General features: G+C 42.9%; 2 protein-coding genes across 2 annotated transcripts in view; one reads left to right on the forward strand and one right to left on the reverse strand.

The window, feature by feature from the left end:
* The window catches only part of CHRNA7 (cholinergic receptor nicotinic alpha 7 subunit), a 39,739-nt gene extending 33,519 nt beyond the window's left edge, over window positions 1-6,220 (reverse strand). The window contains exons 1-2 of the mRNA XM_051796467.1: window positions 6,049-6,220; window positions 4,769-4,908 (exon numbers count right to left, since the gene is read on the reverse strand). Of these exons, the coding sequence (XP_051652427.1) occupies window positions 4,769-4,908; window positions 6,049-6,103 (195 nt within the window). The 5' untranslated portion in view covers window positions 6,104-6,220. The remainder of the gene's footprint in view (window positions 1-4,768; window positions 4,909-6,048) is intronic.
* The window catches only part of MYO1E (myosin IE), a 191,205-nt gene that overhangs the window by 64,758 nt on the left and 107,662 nt on the right, over window positions 1-18,785 (forward strand). Inside the window, exon 3 of the mRNA XM_051796391.1 lies at window positions 15,148-15,234. The gene's annotated coding sequence lies outside the window, so the exon portion shown is untranslated. The remainder of the gene's footprint in view (window positions 1-15,147; window positions 15,235-18,785) is intronic.

Below are 18,785 nucleotides of genomic sequence, written 5' to 3' on the forward strand. Positions count from 1 at the left end.
TTTTCCTTCCATGCTTTTTCTTCAATTTTGTTTAGTCTTCTTAAGTCAGACATTTCCAAATATTTTCTCATTCAGATTCTGAGAGATGTTTATCATCAGGCTATCAGTTCAATATACATTCAATATTCATTCCTACAAGGAGTCTTGAAACAAGATTTCAGTAAATCAGAGAGGAAGTAGGTTATTTTTCACTTATTTCATCAACTTGCTTGGCATTTCTGATTTCAAGAAAATTGAAACAAATAACTGTGAAAAGCAAAAGAAACCTCTTAATCCATCTTCTGATATTATAAGAACTGAAATACCCTTAAAGAACACTTCTGCCAGTTGGCTGTCTCCACTTTGTTTTCACTTCAGGGTGATTTAGTGGCAGGATTGTTTGCGAAGGTTCAAGAGGACTTGATTTTTCTGTTAAGGAATTGTCATGGTTTAACCCAGCAGGTAGCTAAACAACACACATCTGATTGCTGTAGAATTCAGGGGTTGAGATAAAGACAGTTTAACAGGACAGAAAAGGAATAATGATAAAAGAATCAGAATACACAAAACAAGTGATGCACAATGCAATTGTTCACCACCCCCCAAGTGATGCCCGGCCAGTTCCCAAGCAGCAGCCCCCTGGCCAGCTTTCCCTGCAGTTTATACACTCAGGATAGTCCCACATGGTCTGGAATATCCCTTGGGTCAGCTGGGATCACCCTGCCTCCTCGCTGGCAGGGTGGTGAGGGAAGCTGAGGAGTCCTTGACTTGTAAACACTGCTGAGCACCAACCAAAATATCAGTGTGTTACCCACATTATTCTCATCCTAAATCCAAAATACAGCACTGTACCAGCTACTAAGAAAATTAAATCTATCACAGCTAAGACCAGGACAGGACTACAGGGAAAAAAACAAACTGAAAGACACTTAGGATCTCTGTCTTGAAAGTTCCCATTAACTTGACACAGAAGCTTTTTTTTAAGTTCACTCTTTCAAATCTCTTTCTTTCCATTTTGCCTCCCATCCTCTTCCACCCAAATTCCACCCTTCTTCCAAATTCCTTTGCTGTATCTTAGGCATTCCATCTCCCCCTCTAAGCACTCCCTTAAATCTCCCAGCTCTCAGCTTCACCCATGTCCCCAAACTGCATTTTTCTCATGCTGCCACTGTTCTTCCTCCCCATTTAGAAACATTTTGTATAATTTACAATGCCAGTTTGCATTCTCATCAGACAATTCATTAACTCTATTTTCTAGTGAACTACACTAAGTTGGGGTAATTGGCACTTATAGATCCATCATTACGTAGCCCTGACACATTAATGTACAATACCAATAAAAACATATCTGCAAACATTGAATAGAAATAATGTCTAGTTTTAAAAGGAAGGGTTAAGCTAAAAATGTAAAGTAGGAAACATCCACTGTATTTAGAAAAGATTTCATCTACTGCCTCCTCTTTCCTGTCAGCAAAGTCAGAGTGGAATGGAAGAGACCTCAAGTAAGGAATAGCAGCAGCCAGGATCCAGCCTGGCTCAATCTGTTCTGGCAGGGATTTGATGGATCAGCTCTGGATAGGTCTAACTCCCAATTAAACTCAGCTGCTAACAGCTGAGAAGCCATTAAAGGGAATATATAAACTGCAGCTAAGTATGATGGTGACATGTTTTGTTTCTAGCTTGTTAAACCAGTAATTGTTATTGCAAGTAGCTGTCATTCCCACAGCATTGGCTTCTTGTTGACAATGAAGAAAACTCATTTGTTTTATAGTGTGAAGCTTAATTTACTTCATGGTTGGTTTCCTTCTCTGTCTGTCAATCCCAGACCTCTGAGAAAGAACTGCAGTGAGTTTTATGACAAGCAGAAAGAGCTGTACCTAAACAGCCAGTACAAAAACTATTGTTTCTTACTGATGAAGGGGTTTTTGAAAGGAACATAGGATCAAAAGCTCCATTTTGAATCATATTAGCCAAGACTGCCAGTCATTGCCTACACCCAGATTGGCTAGTGATCTGTGTTTTGTACGTAGCAATCCCTTTGGTTTGTATGGTTTTAAATTAAATTTGACAACTCCAGAAGAAATTAACTCTGCAAAGTTGATTATCTGTTGGCCTTTAGCCATTTGTGTCTCCAACAGCCAACTGTTCATACCACCAGTCAAGAACATGGTTATAACCACATCAGGAGTGTATGAAAGAGAGATATCCATTATTACCTCATGGAAATGCAAATTAAACCTTTATAGAACAGATGCAATTTATGTAGAAAAAACGTCTTGTTGGCATTCAGGTTATTCTGTTCAGGAAACATTTCTGCTAACCTAAAGAAGGTTTCTAGGAGGGTTTGGCCATACAACAAACCTTTCCTGAGGAGGTTAATATTCAAAACCATGTTACCTTAACATAGTCAGGCTACATCTGTCTGTACAGAATGACACCAGAAGTGCAGTTTCTGAAAGCTGGGGAAAAAACTTGAGTAGTACAAAAATCCTTTGATGGCAACTGTACTGTCCTGTACCAAAGCAAAAGTTCCTCCAGTAGCTGTGAGAAGGCACATACTGCAGCATGAGGGCATTTCCCTACAGGGAGCTACAGAAGAAGGCCCTGTAAACAAAGTCCATGGTTGAGAAGGGTGTTTTTTGAAGCCTGGTTTAAGATTCAGTGCAAGCACCATGTACTGTGCTGAGTTCTGCAGAGATACATTAAAATGGGGAGTTTTATTCAGGTACCCAGTTTGAACAGGCCTTGAACAGACTGGCTAAGCCTTCCTGAACACAAAGATAAAAATCTAACTAAATCCAGAGCTATGCAACTGAAGACTCCAGCCAGCAGGAGCTGCTGCAGAAGCCACTAAGAGGCCCGAGGCACAGGAAAGAGGAGCAAGACCAAAGCTCCATCACACAGATGAGGGGCTAAGAGAACTCAGGGGTTATTCCACCCTGTCTTCCACATTCTTTGCATACATGGCAAGAGACCCATGAAGGCTGGGGCCAGTGAGAAGCTGCAGCAGTAACCTGGTTGGGGACCTTCAGGCATTCAGACCTTTGAAGCACTGTCTGTTCCACACTGCTCTTCAGCTTCCTTCTCCTAGTTTCCTCTGACCTGCCCTGTTCTCATGACTCACAATGCCCTTCAAATACCTCATTCTTTGTGTTACCTCGACACATTCTAAACAAATCCAATTAGAAGATGACAGACAAAATTAATGCATCCCTCATTAACACAGTATCATTTATTCATCTTGTGTTGTTCCTTGCTTTTACACTTTCTCTGTCATCTGTCATTGTCAAAAAGCATTCTTGCTTACTTGTCTAATTAGGCTAACTCTGTGTTAGGAGAGCATCCAGCATGAGGAGATCTCCTTTTTACCAAACCTCTAAGCCCACCCACAAGAAACACCATTAACAACAAAAGCAGGCCCACAAACACTCAGTAGGCTGTTGGTGTCATCCCTTACATCATCCCACTACAGGCTTTTATCTCACATCAAAGTTTGGGTCTAACACCTGGCTGTCCTCCCCTGGCTCTCAGATCCCTGTGCAGTCCAGCCACAGCCCCTTTGGAGTTCAATCTGCCAGCACTCTTTCAAACTGTTGCACTCTGCATAACACATGTTCTTCACCCCCCATCACTCAGAGAATATGTGACTCCACACAGCTCCTGTTCTGCTGGCTGGTATCACACACATTAAACCCCAGCTGCTGTAACAGGGATGGAACTGATGGAGTTTGCCTCTTGGCTTTAGTGGCCCCATCAGGGAAACAGCTCCCTGCCTGTGACTGCCTGCTCTCCCTTTGGCAGACAGGAAATATCACACCCAAAATACACATCCTAGTTTTCACCTTAGGTCTAATAAATCTAAAACTTTCAAAAATGGGCGTAGAAACTATAAGCACTGGCAGAGTTCTCTGTGTCTGCTGACTTTCAGATACTAAATAAACAGTGTCTGGATTTTGGCAACTGGCAGCATGCAAGGGAACAGATAGCAAGCCACTTGTCATGAATAATCTTACCTTTCTTTTTTTTCTTTTATCCTTTTCTCGTGTCTTGAACTTTAAACATCTTATGGGAAGATAATGGCATTTTGAGATTAACTATACTTTTAAGTATTTAACTTCTTCGTTAGTTATCATAGCTAGTTGAATTCACTAAAAACAAATACTGTAAACTCACTCATATGCTGAATTTCATCTCTGTGCAGCTGTGACAGAGTGAAGCTTAAATTACTCATATTTGAACCAAACAGATCCTATAGTGCATTTTACAAGCACAGCACAGAAATATCTATTGATATACCAGGCAACTGTGGTTGCAAATAGAGCAGCTATTTAAGCATATAAAAAGTAGCAATCTTGTCTAAATACCACAAGAAATAATATAATTTGGATTTTGGCCAGGATTTCCTCTCCCCTCCATCTCCAACTATAAGAAACTCTTAAGTGATCCCCAGAAATCAAGAGCTTTGGTTTTGCATACCCCTCCCAGACTACACTGCTTGTTAGTTCTAGGTACAGTTAAGGATTCGAAAGGCCAAGTACACATTTTGAGGCTCCCTTGAAGTATTTTGTACTGCTAAGAATGCTGGGAATTTCTGAGAAGAGATCTAAGAAAGACATAAACTTTACTTTTCAGTTTAGTTCTTTTTTTTAAAGAAGTCAAAATTTGGCACTGTATCTTGAATTATTTGTGCTTTCCAATATCTTGTAATCTTCCTATGACACATCTCCCTTCCAGGAAGGAAAAATCCACCCTTTGAAAGAGATAGTTTCCTAGAAGGTTACACACTTACCACATCCATGATCTGCATGAGGCTGAGAGTGAAGTAGACAGTGAGTGGCTGGGAATCATTTGCAACTGGTCGCTCCAGAGGGTTGTAATTTTTCAGCAGCTCCTTGTAAAGCTTCCTTTGGAACTCTCCTTGTAGGGACTCTTTGGGCACAGAAGTAAATAGATAAATAATTGGGATTCTATATCAGAAAAAGTTGAGACATATGCTTTTTTACTGCTATAAGATATTATGTATCCATTATTACACCTGCTGCATTCCCAGGAAAATGCCACTGTATTTCACACAGTTCATTAGCTACTACTATAAAATCCAACTCACAAACGCATCGCTCTGTTCATCCCAGCCTGTAAGGTGGATTGCCTCTGATAATTTCTTGATTGGCCAGGAGTGATAAATTTTATATGCTAGTGATGCTTCCTCAACATACACACCCTTTGGTCCAGCAGCAAGAAGTGATGAGGAGGAAACACACTACCTGTGATCTGACACCTGTCCTGGCACAGCTCTACCAGAGCAGCAGAGCGGGGATACGGCAGAGGGCATCAGCAAGACAATGGGAGAAAAATGGCCACAGGTTAGACCCAGCCCTGCTCTCAGGTTGCTCCAGACCGAGAACTCTTTGGGGCAAGTACTGTCCACTTTGTTCTCTGTTCATGCAGCTATGAATGAAGCGGGGTACGGGGTTCCTGACAGAGAGGAGAGGTGCTACATTAATTCACATAATAATATTCAGGGATTTCTGTCTGGTTTACGCTTCAAATCCAATCTTTACTCTGCCGTTTTTCTGTGAAGGGAGAGGGAGCAGGTCCACATGAATGGAGCACAGTAGACGAGGGACAGAGGCATTTTCGAATGAAATGAAATCTGATGCAGGATAGGAACAGGTCCTCTAGATGCGAGCCCTCCTTGTCCCACTCCAGACGGACTTCTCTCTTCCCGATCTTCTAGTCCTAAGCCTAGAGCCGCAGCCTCTGCCCTGGAGGAGCCACCATTTAAGTTCCCTGACGGAGTTCTCTCCCCATCCCCATCGCTCTCTCCGTCTCCCGTGTCCCTTCCCGGCCGGTCCCAGCCCTCGCAAGCCCCCAGTGCTGCCGGGGACGGGGGCGCAGCGCAGAGAGGCTAAAGGGGACGGCCGCGGCCGGAGACCCGCCGTGCCGGGGCGGACCGGGGCAGCTGTCCCCGCTGTCCCTGCCGTGCCCGCTGTCCCTGCCGTGCCCGCTGTCCCGCCCGCCCCGCCGCTGCTCCCGGCGCTGCCCGCGGGGCCGGCGCCTCTCACTCACCGCGCACGATCCCCGCCGCCGCCAGCAGCCACAGCCCCAGCGCCGGGAGGCCCATCCCGGGAGCGCCGGCGCCGCGGGGGACGGACGGACACGGCGACAGCAGCCGCGGCTTCTCCCGCCGCGGATCCGGCCCTCTGGGAGCCGCCGGGAGCCGCCGGCGCCCCGGGCACCTCCGGCAACTCGGCCCCTTCCTGCGCCCGCAGCGCTGCTCGCCCTACGGCGCCGGCGGGCCGGGCGGAGCGGAGCGGAGCGCAGGGATGCTGACGGACCCGCCTCCGCGCCTGCCTCCCGCCGGCGGAGCTCCCGCCCGCCCCTAATCCTCCAGCGACCCCGCGCCGGAGGGAAGGGAGCGGAGCCGCTCGCAGGCGGCTACGGCAGCAGGAACGATGCGGAGCGGTGGGCGAGGGGCCCCGGCATTATAGAGGCGACAGAGGGGGCCGCCCCTTCCCTGCTGGGCAGCCGCGCCCGCCGCCCTCCCCGAGCCCCGCCGGGGACGGGCGCCCGCAGCGGCACCGCGGGGAGCCGAGGCTGGGAGGCAAGAGGGGAAGGGGAGGGAAGGGGAGCCGGCACAGGAGCACACCCTGTCCGCGCCATGGCCCAAAAGCCACGGGGCATCAGGGCCCCCAGGGCCACGGAGCTGCCCCCCAGCTCCCCTGCCCTCCTCGGCACAGGTGCTCGGTCATTCTCCTTCGCCACCGGCAGCGGCTGCTGCTGTGGAAGGCGTGGATTAGCCCAAAGGGCAGCAGGGTGAGTGCCCCGGGTAGGATATCCACTGCCAGGGGCGAGGGGAAGGCAGCCGGGGTGGGCACCCAGGGCAGTCTCTGCTGGCCTCAGCCAGCACTTGGCTTAGGTCACATTTGGGGCAGGACGGTGATGTCCAAAATTATGTTGCACACACAGCTGTTAAATCCCCAGCAGATGCAGGGCTGTGGGCTCAGGTGCTGGATCTTTTGTCTGGATAAGGGGAGAACAGCCATGGCCATGGGGCATCGTGTTTAGTGCTTGACAAACACATGACAGAAAAAATGATGCCTGAGCTCTTGCCTGGTGTGGGTATAATGCATCACAGTTGGAAAGCTGGCCTAGAAAATGCAATGCATTTTGTTGATTGTCTGGTTCCCATTTGCAACTCTAAGCACATTTTTGAGACCATGCATGGGTTCTTTCAGTCAAAATCCCTGTCCTTCAAATCCAGTTGGTGCGTTAAATGAATGTCCAAGGCAGCTGCACTTCAGGAGGAATGGTTTTGAAGTGTGTCCTCGCTTGCAAGGGGTAACTAAATGCTTGTTTTTCAAATAACAATTAAATAGCAGTTTGTTAGTCCATGCTAATTCTCAGCTTTAAAAATCCAGGTTGTCTGTTTTGGTTCAAGCAGTGACCTAATTTATGTAGCTATTGTTTAAGTATTTTTAAATGTTTAGCAAAAAAACAGATGAAACTGGGGTCAACCTGAGTAGCCCAGCACATTGGTACATCATATGTTCCTGGTGTAACACACAGGAGGACTGAAACATTCCCCTTTTCCAATGAACCAACATGCCAAACAACTTTACCAAGGGGTAGTGGAAGCCAGGAAATGGCAAAGGTAACTCTCCAAAAGCCAAGTCATAGCTGATGTTTTTTGATTTGTGGTGGGTATTTTTTTCAGTGAGATCTTGACCTTTTTGGACCAGCTACTAGACAAGGACAAGTTGCTAGGGGAGCTCTGTATTATTTGCAGAAAAAAAGAGTGTTATTACTCATTTGTACTTCAACCTTCCCGTGGCAGTGCTCTCAGTACCTGGATTTTTGCCTCGTTTCATTTTGGAAAGGAAACTAATTTTCTTTCCTCCTACTCCTGCTACCCACTGCTGTTTTGGCACAGGTGCCCCAGATATTTTTGGGTGTACAGTAAACAGCAGGAATTGTTCAGGCAAGAAATCTGGAGACGAAATCTACAGTTCATGGCTGACCCCTGCTGTTGGCTCTTTTTTCTGCTTTACACGTTGCTTTGTTGACAACTGCCTCACCCCGGCGATGAAGGCACGGCAGAGGTGGGCACAGGCCAAGGTCTTCGGGGCTCTGTTACGGGACTCAAAAGGCAGACCCTTCAGGGGATGATGCTGAAACACCAAATTCCAGTAGTATAAGTGTGGGAAAAATAATTTGTAACTATTTCTTTGATAAATTTTGATTTAGTTTTGGTTCTGGCAGTCTCGTTTGCTTTTGTTGTTAGCAAATTGACTAAGCACTTCAGAAATTCTTGTCTTTTAATAACAATCAGTACCCTGGCTCCTTGATTAAACTGTGTTCAGTCAGGTGCATTCCTGCTACAGGTTTTACCCTTTCTAGTCAGAGATTTTGGTGTGAATGCACACAAATGGCAGGAGGAGGTCATATCTGCTTTCAGCATCATCCTGGCTAATAAAAGTGAATTTCACAAGTATTTATGAGGATTACTTGTGTAGACACTAGCAAAGAAAGATTAGCAAAAACTATATAGAAGTCTTCTAAAATATATCCTTTACAAAAGGCAAACATCTTCACTCAAGTGCTATTTTGGGTCTATTTTGAGTCTGAGGCACAGAGCTATCAGAGAAACAGCTATAGGATTCTGAATTAATGTGTGTATAGAAAAGACCCTCGTCATAAAAAACATGTTTGTTTATACCCAAATATTATCTTCCTAGTTATTTATCTTCCTACTTATTATCCTCCTAGTTATTTATAAGGTTAATCCCATACATTGATCAGTAAAAAGAGCCAAGGGCTGAAGGGACTCCAGAATGACTCGTGCAGTCATTACAAGATGCTGCAGTTGTCCAGGGGTTATAATATCCTGCAATTGTGAGGAATATCCTCTTTTTCTCTTTGCACAGATTTACAGAAGACTAAAATCTTGCATCTTCCTAATGAAGAAGATGATAAGATAGCCCCGAGATTCGGCTGATAGTGAATAAGTGACCATCTTATACTGTGTGTTATGTGCATCTACAGTGACTGCACACTTGCTGACTTTGTTCTAATTATTGTGCCACTGCCATGACCTGGCACTCCCACAGCAGAAGAAAATCTGCTTCTCTTTCTTCTTAGAGAAGAAGGTAGAATAGGCTAGGATTTTAAATGGTGTCTTCGAGCATATGTTAGAAGCCCACATTTATTTGAATGTTATTTTAATTAAATTTCCTCTTTATTTGTTAGCTTTTTGTTACTTGCAGGTAGCCCTAGTAATTACATCTCACGTTATTCATTATTTTCTGTTGTTTATTTTGCACAACAAGTAGTCTCAGTGATGGAGTGTGCATATGTGATGAGCTTTTTCTGCAAAATGTCCTGAAACAAAATATTCTTTCTTCCTTGTGAGAGGTAGCAGGTAGTTTTGATGCTGAGTTTTCTATTGAAGGATGAATTAGTGATCTGAAATCTGGTTAATTTTGTGACTAAACTTTATATTCGATACACCCACACTTGAACAGAGGTTCGCAAAGACAAGCTCTTCCCAAATTCTTAGTTCCTACACCAGTCTGTGATTTCCAGAAAATGATCCATTCCCCAGATGATCTTCTGTTGGGAAGGATAAAGAAGAGCACAGACTATTCTGCTGTTGAAAAATAATAAAGCTGCTGCCCTCTCAGTTTGTAAAAAGTAATTACAGAGAGAACGTTTCTGAACAGTGCTCAGATGTGAAGAATGAGGATTTGTAAAATTTGCCTAATGACTGTGTAACTGTGTAACTAATGAATAGGGCCTGTGGTCATTTGTATAATGCAAACATCTTTCAAAGTTCATTCTTGTCTTCTACTACCATTAGCAGACACAGTGTGAGCATATTAAACTGCAGTGGCAACACCACTGTGTTACTGTCAATGAAAAAGCTCAAATGGAATAACTACAGAGATTTCTCAGCATATCTACCCCACAGGTGCTTTTCTCTGTCCAAAGAAATATCACAGGTTTTCATTGACATCATGCTTAGCACGTTTACACTTTGATTTCTGTATAAGGAATTATTGTTCCTCTCATTTTAGCCTCTGTCAGGCCCTTCTGAATCATTTTGTAATTCCAGGGCTTGGAATTCGTTTCTCACTCATACAATTCACATTACAGTGTCACTTTGTCATCTTTTTGGATGAGTGTGAACAACACAAAGTTGACAAAACAGCTTTTCTTCACCCTGGTTAGTTTTAAATAACTACATAATTTAGGGTTCACAGAAGCTAATTAAAGTTGACAGGAAATCTGCATTTTAGGCCTACAGCTTTAACAGATTCTCTTCTATAAGCATCTGAAGATCAACCTTATTTATCTTGTCCTAAAGCAACAAACTAGAAATTTGCTGAAAAAATTACCATCTGCTGCAATTTAAATAGCTAACATGAATTCCACAAAAAATGGTCATTTGGTCTGTGAGGACCATTCCAATAAAGCCACTGACCATAAAGCCTGGTTTAAACCCTGTCAAAGACAGAATGTTGTATCAAAGCTGAGGCAAATGCATTTAAATTTTGGGCTCATAGTTGCGACAGGAGATAGGGGACAGGTCAGTCTTGCAAAGCCAGATCTCTACTGACAAGATTTCTAAAAAGAAAAGTAGCCAGGGTGCACTTGTCTGCTAGAGAATGCCAAATTTTGGCCTTCAGAATCCTAATGGTTGAGTTTCAGTTCACCAAATACATACATTTTTAATATGGCTACGGGGAGAAAGAAGTTTTCATTTTTTTTCAGGTCTCTGCATTTTGTCTTGGAATGCATGGATTGCGCATTTACAACTGCATGTCTTACCTTGCATAAAACCAGCATTCCCTAATATTCCTTCCCAGCTCCTCCTGCAAAGTCTTGGTATCACTCCTAAAGCAAATCAGTCCAGTTCTTGTATGATTTATTTTAACTAGACGCTGGTGAAGGTGAAGTTGACGTTTTTCAAGCATGTGCAACAACAAACATCATGTATCATCTTGTGTTTTAAATGAGATCTGGTCCTTTCTCTAGCACAGTGCACTGAGAGCAGCAGCAGAAGGCTACAAAGGGGCAAATGCCAGTGACTCACTGGAGATGGGAGAGGAATTCATGGCTCTGGGCACTGCAGAGTGGCAGCCTGACATGGCTCAGTGAGAAATGCTGTTTGTCTCCAGCCAGGTGGTGACAGTCCTTCACGGAAAGTGTTGCAAATGGGAGCATCCAGAGAATGGAAACAAAATTGAATGATTTTTATTGTCAGAATACAGCATGTTTGGAGGCTGTGAATCCTTCAGAGACTGGGAGATTTTTCAAAATGAGGTTCCTTAACTGGACTCAGAGGAACTCTCAAGGCAGCTACAAGGTTGTTTCACTGATGAAGAGCTGTGGACTCCCAGAGGAGGAACCGAAACTATTTTAAATATAGGTTTTATTGGAAAATTCACTACAAATAATTCAAAACTCTAGATGTAATCTGTTTTATCTGGATCCTTTAGATAGAGAAATGCAGGCTTCAGAACTGTTTGTGTGGAGCACATAAGGAGGTGGGTTATGGTTTTGCCACGTTCAGGAATGCAGGCCACGTTTTTCCACATGGGAAGCCCAGCATGGAGCAGCCCGTGCTCTGCTTCCCAACCATGGCAAATGTGAGCAGCAGACAGCTCCTGCTGGCTCCTGGGCTTGCAGAAATGGCCAAGTGTGTGGGAGGAGTGGATCCCTCTTCCAGCTGGACAGCTGACGTTATTGTTTGTGACAAAGTGAGTGGGACTTTTCCCTCCTCATGCCTGGTTTCGAAGCCCATCCTGTCTACTTGTTCCATCAGCTGCAAAGCCAGAGCTGGGGGTGGGTGCTGATGCCTTAAGCCCCTAATGTTTTTTTTATTTTTCTAATATTTGTAAGACTTGTAAATTTTATAAGTAGTGGAAGTAGATTTTAAAAGCAGCAATCCCCCCCCCCCTTTGTCCCTTGTCCCTTTCCCTTTCTCTAGCACCCTTGTTTACACATTCCTTAACCCTCTTACCCCAATCTATGCTCCCTATATCAATCCTACTCCTGAATACAGCAGAGATGTTTAGTCTTTTGTCAAGGCAAGGCCTGGATTGTTGGCAGAACAGCATATCAGGGCCTAAACCACAGAATACGGTCAAGAATTAGGTAACTATGTACCCTTTGTGCTCTGATGAAGAGGAAGGTGGGATGAACAGGGGGTCCCAAAACCCCCAGACCCATTTCTCAGGGGGTGGACCCCGGGGCGGACCAGAGTAAAGGCCACAGGGTGGACACATCTGGGATTGGATGGATGGTGTTATAAAATGTAACATCTCAGGCAGGGCCTGGGCAGGTCTTGTAACATCTTTAGCCTTGGCAAAATAAACCCTTTCTTATCTCACCCCTAATTAACTGCTCTGGAGATTTTTTCAGCACTTAAATTCGAGGGCAACAGTGCTGAGTGTGAGCAGCAGCCCTCAGGAAGCAGAGTTGCACTCTGGCCCTTGTCAGTGCAGTGACAAAGCCCTGGGCATCAGCTCCCTGCCCGCCCGGGACTAACACAGCCCTTGTGGAGCAGCCCCAGAGCTGGGCTGGTCCCCAGGGTGGGGATGCTGCATTCCTGGGAAGGAATGTCTTGTAATCACATCTTTAAGTAGATATAGCAAATATAGCCCTCAGCCATATGTGACTCAGCCCAGCACTGAAGAACCTGACAGAGTAAATGACTGACTAATGTCCCAGCCCAGATATCTGGAGGAACCATTTTATGAGCGAGCTGGGTGAGGGCAATCACAATAGACACGTGCACAGAGGAAAGAGTTTTCCAGTAAAAACCTGCCTTTAATTTTAGGGATAGTTAGCTCTTAAAATAAAATTTGTTTTCCAGTAACATCAAAAAGGTTTTTGCTAGTCACGAGTGAATGCCAATTGCTTTCAGTGTATTTTTCTTGAACTAGATTTAAAAGACAACAGATAGTTCATAAATTTATTATGGACAATTTTTTCTAAAGCTTCTTCTTATTATGACAGAGAGGATGAAAAAAAGGAGAATGGGGGCATAGAGAGAGGAAGGAACTGCCTGTTTTTTTCAGAGATTTTAATTAGGTAGCAGGAGTTTTCAAGCTTGGATAAGCTTTCAGGTATTTACTTAAGCATCTGTTTTGCAGGAAGAATTTTAGACCACTGATTGTTTGAATAACTAATTATAAGTTAAAAGATATGATAAAAATAAAGACCTGACTTATAATTTGCCTTCTTATCTTCTTATGTTGAGAGATAAACTTGCTTCACACAGCTCTAGGACTTTGTTCTTCTGCATGTTTTGCTAGGGCAGGTATAAGAAGCCAAATCCTTCATTTCATAGCTATGGTGGTCTGGAGTTTGAACCATTTGGTAGGTTATTAGAGCATGAACAAATTATTATGGTTACCTGAGCCAGGCAAATAAATAAACTGACAGCAGCTTATTGGAAACTTTCTATTATTTTCCCATTTTGAGTTCATGTTTAATCAGAGCTGTTTGGATACCCAGGCTCCTTTTAATGAAACTAAATTTTCTGAGATTTGTTTATTTTTGCTCTATACATAGAACTTGCAACTAACTAAAGCAGTGTTCCTGCTTTTTCTAATTTACATAAATTAACTTAATTTTTAATTGAACCTATTACTCCTATTAAATCCTCTGGGATGCCTAAATCAAAATACCGTGGGTCTCCTTATAGGCTGTAATTCAAGGCTATCTTTTTATCAAAATTGTTATTCTGGATTCCCACTTAATTATGAAGATAATGCAATGTGGCAGGTCTGAGGCAACAGTGACATTGCTCATGCCAAGCTGCAAGAATGGCTTGTGAGTGGCTGAGATGGCTTGAATGTTTTAAGTAATAATTTAATTTATCAGTTTGCTGATGGATTGTCTGTGGTACTGATTTTTATAACCCAAACATTTCAGTGTTTTCATAATGATGATCAGAAGATAGAAAATATTAATAATTGTACAGTTTTCAAAAGCACTGCAGTGATTTAGAGCCTACATAATGCTTTTTAAAGAGATTCTGATCACCTGGGAGCTTGAATCTTATGGGAACCAAATGAGTTTATGTGCCTAAGAGAGGGTTTTCTGAGCAGGCAGCAGCATTTTATTCATAGGAATAAATAATAAATTGCCAGAATGTATTTGAAATTTTTACCCTACCATTTGCAATTTTAAAAGTTTAAATATTGTGCAACAAGCTCATTTAAACTGTTGATTTTCAAAGCTGTGAACGTCCAAGTCCAGAAATCCCCAGTTAAAGGTGTTAAAGGGCTACAGTTTCCCCCCGTTTCTCTGCAGAATGCAGCTCAGCTGAACCTGCTGGCCAGAAAGCAGGCACAGGTGGCTCTGCTTGCTCGGGGTGTTCTGTGACACGGGGCTGCTCCCTGATCTCAGCGGGCTCCTGGGAATTCACTGCTGGGCAGCTTGGCTGTCCCACCTCCTCCCTCATGCTGACCTGCTTCCGAGTTGGTTTTCTCCAGGAAATTGTTCTGGCTCATTAACAGGTTCGAAGCTGCTCTGGGTTTTCTCCTGCTTCTTTCTTTCACTCCCGTGTAGCAGTTTGTTTGGTTTGTGCATTACACTTCTGGATTCAGCCCCAAATTCCAGTTTTATTGTATCATTTTGCTAGTTTCTAGGAGGAGTTTTAGGCAGCATTCCTTTGAGGAGAAGGAGGAAATAGTGTTGTTCTGTGGAAGTACCCAGGTGATAAAGAGCAGGATGCTGATGGATTTCCCACTGACTGGGTTTTAGGATTAAGGACAGGAACAGGAGAGAGAAAAGTGCTCTCTTGAGAGTATTGACTCTATTAGAGTGGTAGCTCTCTTTTAATTTTTTTTCCTCTTTTTGTATTGAACTGTTGTCTTCTTAGCCAATATGGCTTCCCTTTAGTGGAAGCAATATCTGAATTTTTTATTAAATCTTAGTATGATGTTTGTTTTCTTATGAAAGTAACTAATTGCAGAACTGCTGATTTGTTTGGGTTTTTTTTCTCATTTATTAATGGTGTCTGGGCATTCGGAGAGCATCTTATTGATGGTGTTAGCACACATTCAGGTTAATTATTTAAGAAATGTATTCCTATAATTCATCACCCACTGAGGATTATTGAGATATTTTCAATGCATCCAATTCCTTCCACAGGGACTGCATAGAGCATGAAGAAAATGAGAATATCCTTGTCAAATTGATGGGGCTGAGACACAGAGCAAGTTAGAAGATGACAGCCAGGTAAGTTTTTGAATTTCTCTCTTTGAACACCTTGCTAGAGCCACATGAATCTAGAGAGTCTTCTTTTAGGAAAATTCCATTAAATTAAAATAAAATAGGACTAAAATGAAGTATGGTAAAATATTCAGCAGAGCTTCTGCTTCATTGCTTTAATGATGAGGAGCTATTGAAAGGACCCCAGATTTGTTGGAAGCTGTGGTATTAACCTGAGAGCTCCCCAATTTCATTCAGGTACCTGTGGAAAACTCAGAGGGGGCTCTGTGAAGAGCAGTACGTGGGTGGAGCACCACCCAAGGCAGAGTGGTGAAGAGATACTGGGAATGCAGGCAGGACTTAAAGGTGTTCCTCTCTCTCCATTTGTACCTTATGGGAATGGATTCAAAATTCATTAGGAAAAATGAGTGTGATTGTTTAAATTAGTGCTTGTATGCTGGTGGAATTGAGGCCTAGGGACAAGGCATGTTTCTGTGTGTGACATAAGCTGTCACAGTCAAAGGAAATGATCATGGAATCATGGAATATCTTGAGCTGGAGGGTTCCACAACAATCACTGAGTCCAGCTCCTGGCCCTGCACAGAACAACCTCAAAGGTCACACCATGTGCCTGAGAGTATTGTTCAAACACTCCTGGAATTCTGTCAGGCTGGTGCTGTGACCACTTCCCTGGGGAATATGTTCAGTGCCCAAGCATCCTGTGTGAAGGATGGCATTGCCAAGGTAGTGTTATTTCAAACTGCAGATTATCCCATATACAATCATTTTCCTGACTTTTCTGAGTGACTCCTGTAAGGTTTTTAGGCATCCAGGACAGAGTATTCCCCTTCCTGAATGCTGTTTGTAAGACAGATCAAAGAAACTGTTCTTACAATAGATTAAAAACCCATTACTGTCTTCAAAACCAATTCTTGTCCCCTGGGAGAAGGAAGATTCCCACATGATAAGTTGATTTTGTTTTTTGATTTATATTACAGTGTTATTTATAAAAGTTCTTGAAGTGAATCACTGAATTCTGAACTTTGAATCTCTCTGCAAATAGCAGCAATGAAACTTGCCTTAAGTGTAAATGAGCAGCAATTTAAATATTAACTATCAGTTGATATTTCACATTGCTTCCCACATACCCATTTATAAAACAGTCAAGCTGCAAGCTTTGTATAAATAGCATTTACTTACTGCCATGCTTTAATTGAAAGCTTGGTGTTTGAGGATGGTTAATCTGGGGAAGTGGGAACTAGTAATGACTGCTACTACTTGCTGTGTCATAGCTTTGCTGTGTAGTCTTGAGAGATGACTAAAATTAATGGTGTGCAGTTTCCTCTGACTTGAATTGTTATAATCCCTATCCAACAGAGATATTGTAAACCTGATAATTATTTTATCATACAACAAAGTTGTACTGGCATGGGTACACATCACTAGAGTGCAGCAAGAACATGTTTACAAACAGTCCTTCACCTTCTGGGAATTTGAAACCATCAGGTTCAGTAGTGGGTGAATTAAAGATGATGGGTAACCAAAACCCATTAATAAAGTACTTTAATTGCCTTGAGTGAAGGAAAAAAACATAGAAAGAAAGACTATTACTTGTCTGGGACATTGTTTTGCAGTGGTTTTCTGTCAATACCAAACTGGGAGTTCAAACTGGTCACAGTTTGCAGGAACCAGACCATTGCATTACTTGTTGTTTTTTACACTTTCTCTTTTTCTTTCTTGCATGAATTCCATTCAAGTCTCTCATGACTTTTTTTTTTTAACTTGTGCACAGATGAGGGAAAATTCGGGATTTGGGTGGGAGTAGATTGTCACAAGAAACCTTAGTGTGAGCACAAACTGCTCTATGGGGTATTGGGTAACAGCAGAACTGAAACCACAGTCACAGAAAGGTATCTATGTATTGGATTAATACATTCACAGAGTCACAGAATATTCTGAGTTGGAAGGGACTCCCAAGGATCATTGAGTCCATGTCTTGAGTGAATGGCCTGTACAGGGCATTTGGCAGTTCTAGGTCATTAGACCTTGGCAGTTCTAGCACTGAGCTAGTCAGGGTCAATCTGACACACCCCACATGAGCAAAGCATTTAAAATATGTCTTGTACTCATGTGCAAACCAGGTTCATCATGCATGAAACTGCAGATTTGTTTAAATGCAAAATATAAGATGTGTTGTAGACGCCTCATATGAATATGTATAGACACTTCAGTATTAACTACTACAGGCTTCTGTGAGTGAGAGTATAAATAACACCTGAGGTTGTTTATCATTTTCAATTAGTCATGACACATGGTCTTGGGCTAAACAGACTCTGAGAGCCAGACCCTCTGCTGCTGTTCCTCCTTGTTTCTCTGACTGCTCGTGAAGCAAAAAGCTCTCAAATTTTATTTATTTGTTCTTCTACTTCTGAATGACTATTAAAATATCTTCTTAGTGAAAATCTCGTTGTTCTATTCTTAATACCATAATATTCCATTGCCCTTGGCAGATGCAAACACAGATAATTGTCTTGTTGTAGGACAGATGACCCCATTCCTGTCCCTGTTGTTTAAATCTTGCCTCGAATCCTCGGTTGTTCCCCTCTCAGCTCGGTGAGCACTGTTTCCAGGGCCAAAGACAAGCAGCAAAAGCTTCACAGTCAACATGAAATGTATGAGGTTCTTTGGTCTCTGCTTGGGCTTAGATCTTTTCTGTCTTATTCATGGAGGTTTTCCTCCTTTAGTTTGCTTTATTGGGAGCTAAGCTGTAGTAATACAGGGGGAGGAGGGCTTTTCACTCTGATGTGGTGTTTGCCATGTGAAGTTCCTGCCCATTTGTGTCAGACAGTCCCAGCCTATCCCCAGCAGATCACAAGGAGACTCACTCTGAATTGAATCTCTGGCTTTACCTTTGAAATAGATTTGTTTTAACAAGTGCTGCCCATAAGGCATAATCCTGTGACTTATTGAAATAATCTGTATGACTTTCCTGGGTGCTTCCTACCTGCTGAAATCCAGTTCTTGCAGACATGCACCTGCCTGCCTTTGCCTGACAGGAATAGTGACATCAAGTGGCAGTGGGGCCTCAGGGGCAGAATAATACTCAATTCCCTTCACACTTTTTCCTCATGATTTTTTTTTAATTTGACATTGTGTGGGAGTTACCACAGCCTGGACAACCTAATAAAGGTAAAAATCTAGGGAGTTTAGAGAAATAAAGGGAATGGGCCCAAAATCTATCTGTAGGTTCAGGATTCCACCACTGTGCTCTGTCTCATGGTGTCAGTATTGGATTTTCTTCATCTCCCCTCACTCTGGATAATGGAGGTACATTACTAAAATAAACACTGATAATATTATACCATTCATTTCTTGTTTCATTAGTCCATGATAACTGGAAATCCAAAATTTTAAGTAATGGTTGAGATTTTGCCATTACTGAAAGGTCTTTCCCAACCTAAATGATTGTATGATTCTAAGATACCAGGAGACCATACCAGAGACCAGCAGTCCCTTTTGTTTTGCAATATAAAATGTTATACATGCAAAGAGGAAAGCAAGCAGTGTCTGCTCTGAGC

The sequence above is a fragment of the Manacus candei genome, unplaced genomic scaffold (assembly GCF_025592945.1).
Source record: "Manacus candei isolate 608988 ecotype Guabito, Panama unplaced genomic scaffold, ASM2559294v1 h1tg000046l, whole genome shotgun sequence".
NCBI classification, from domain to species: Eukaryota; Metazoa; Chordata; class Aves; order Passeriformes; family Pipridae; genus Manacus; species Manacus candei.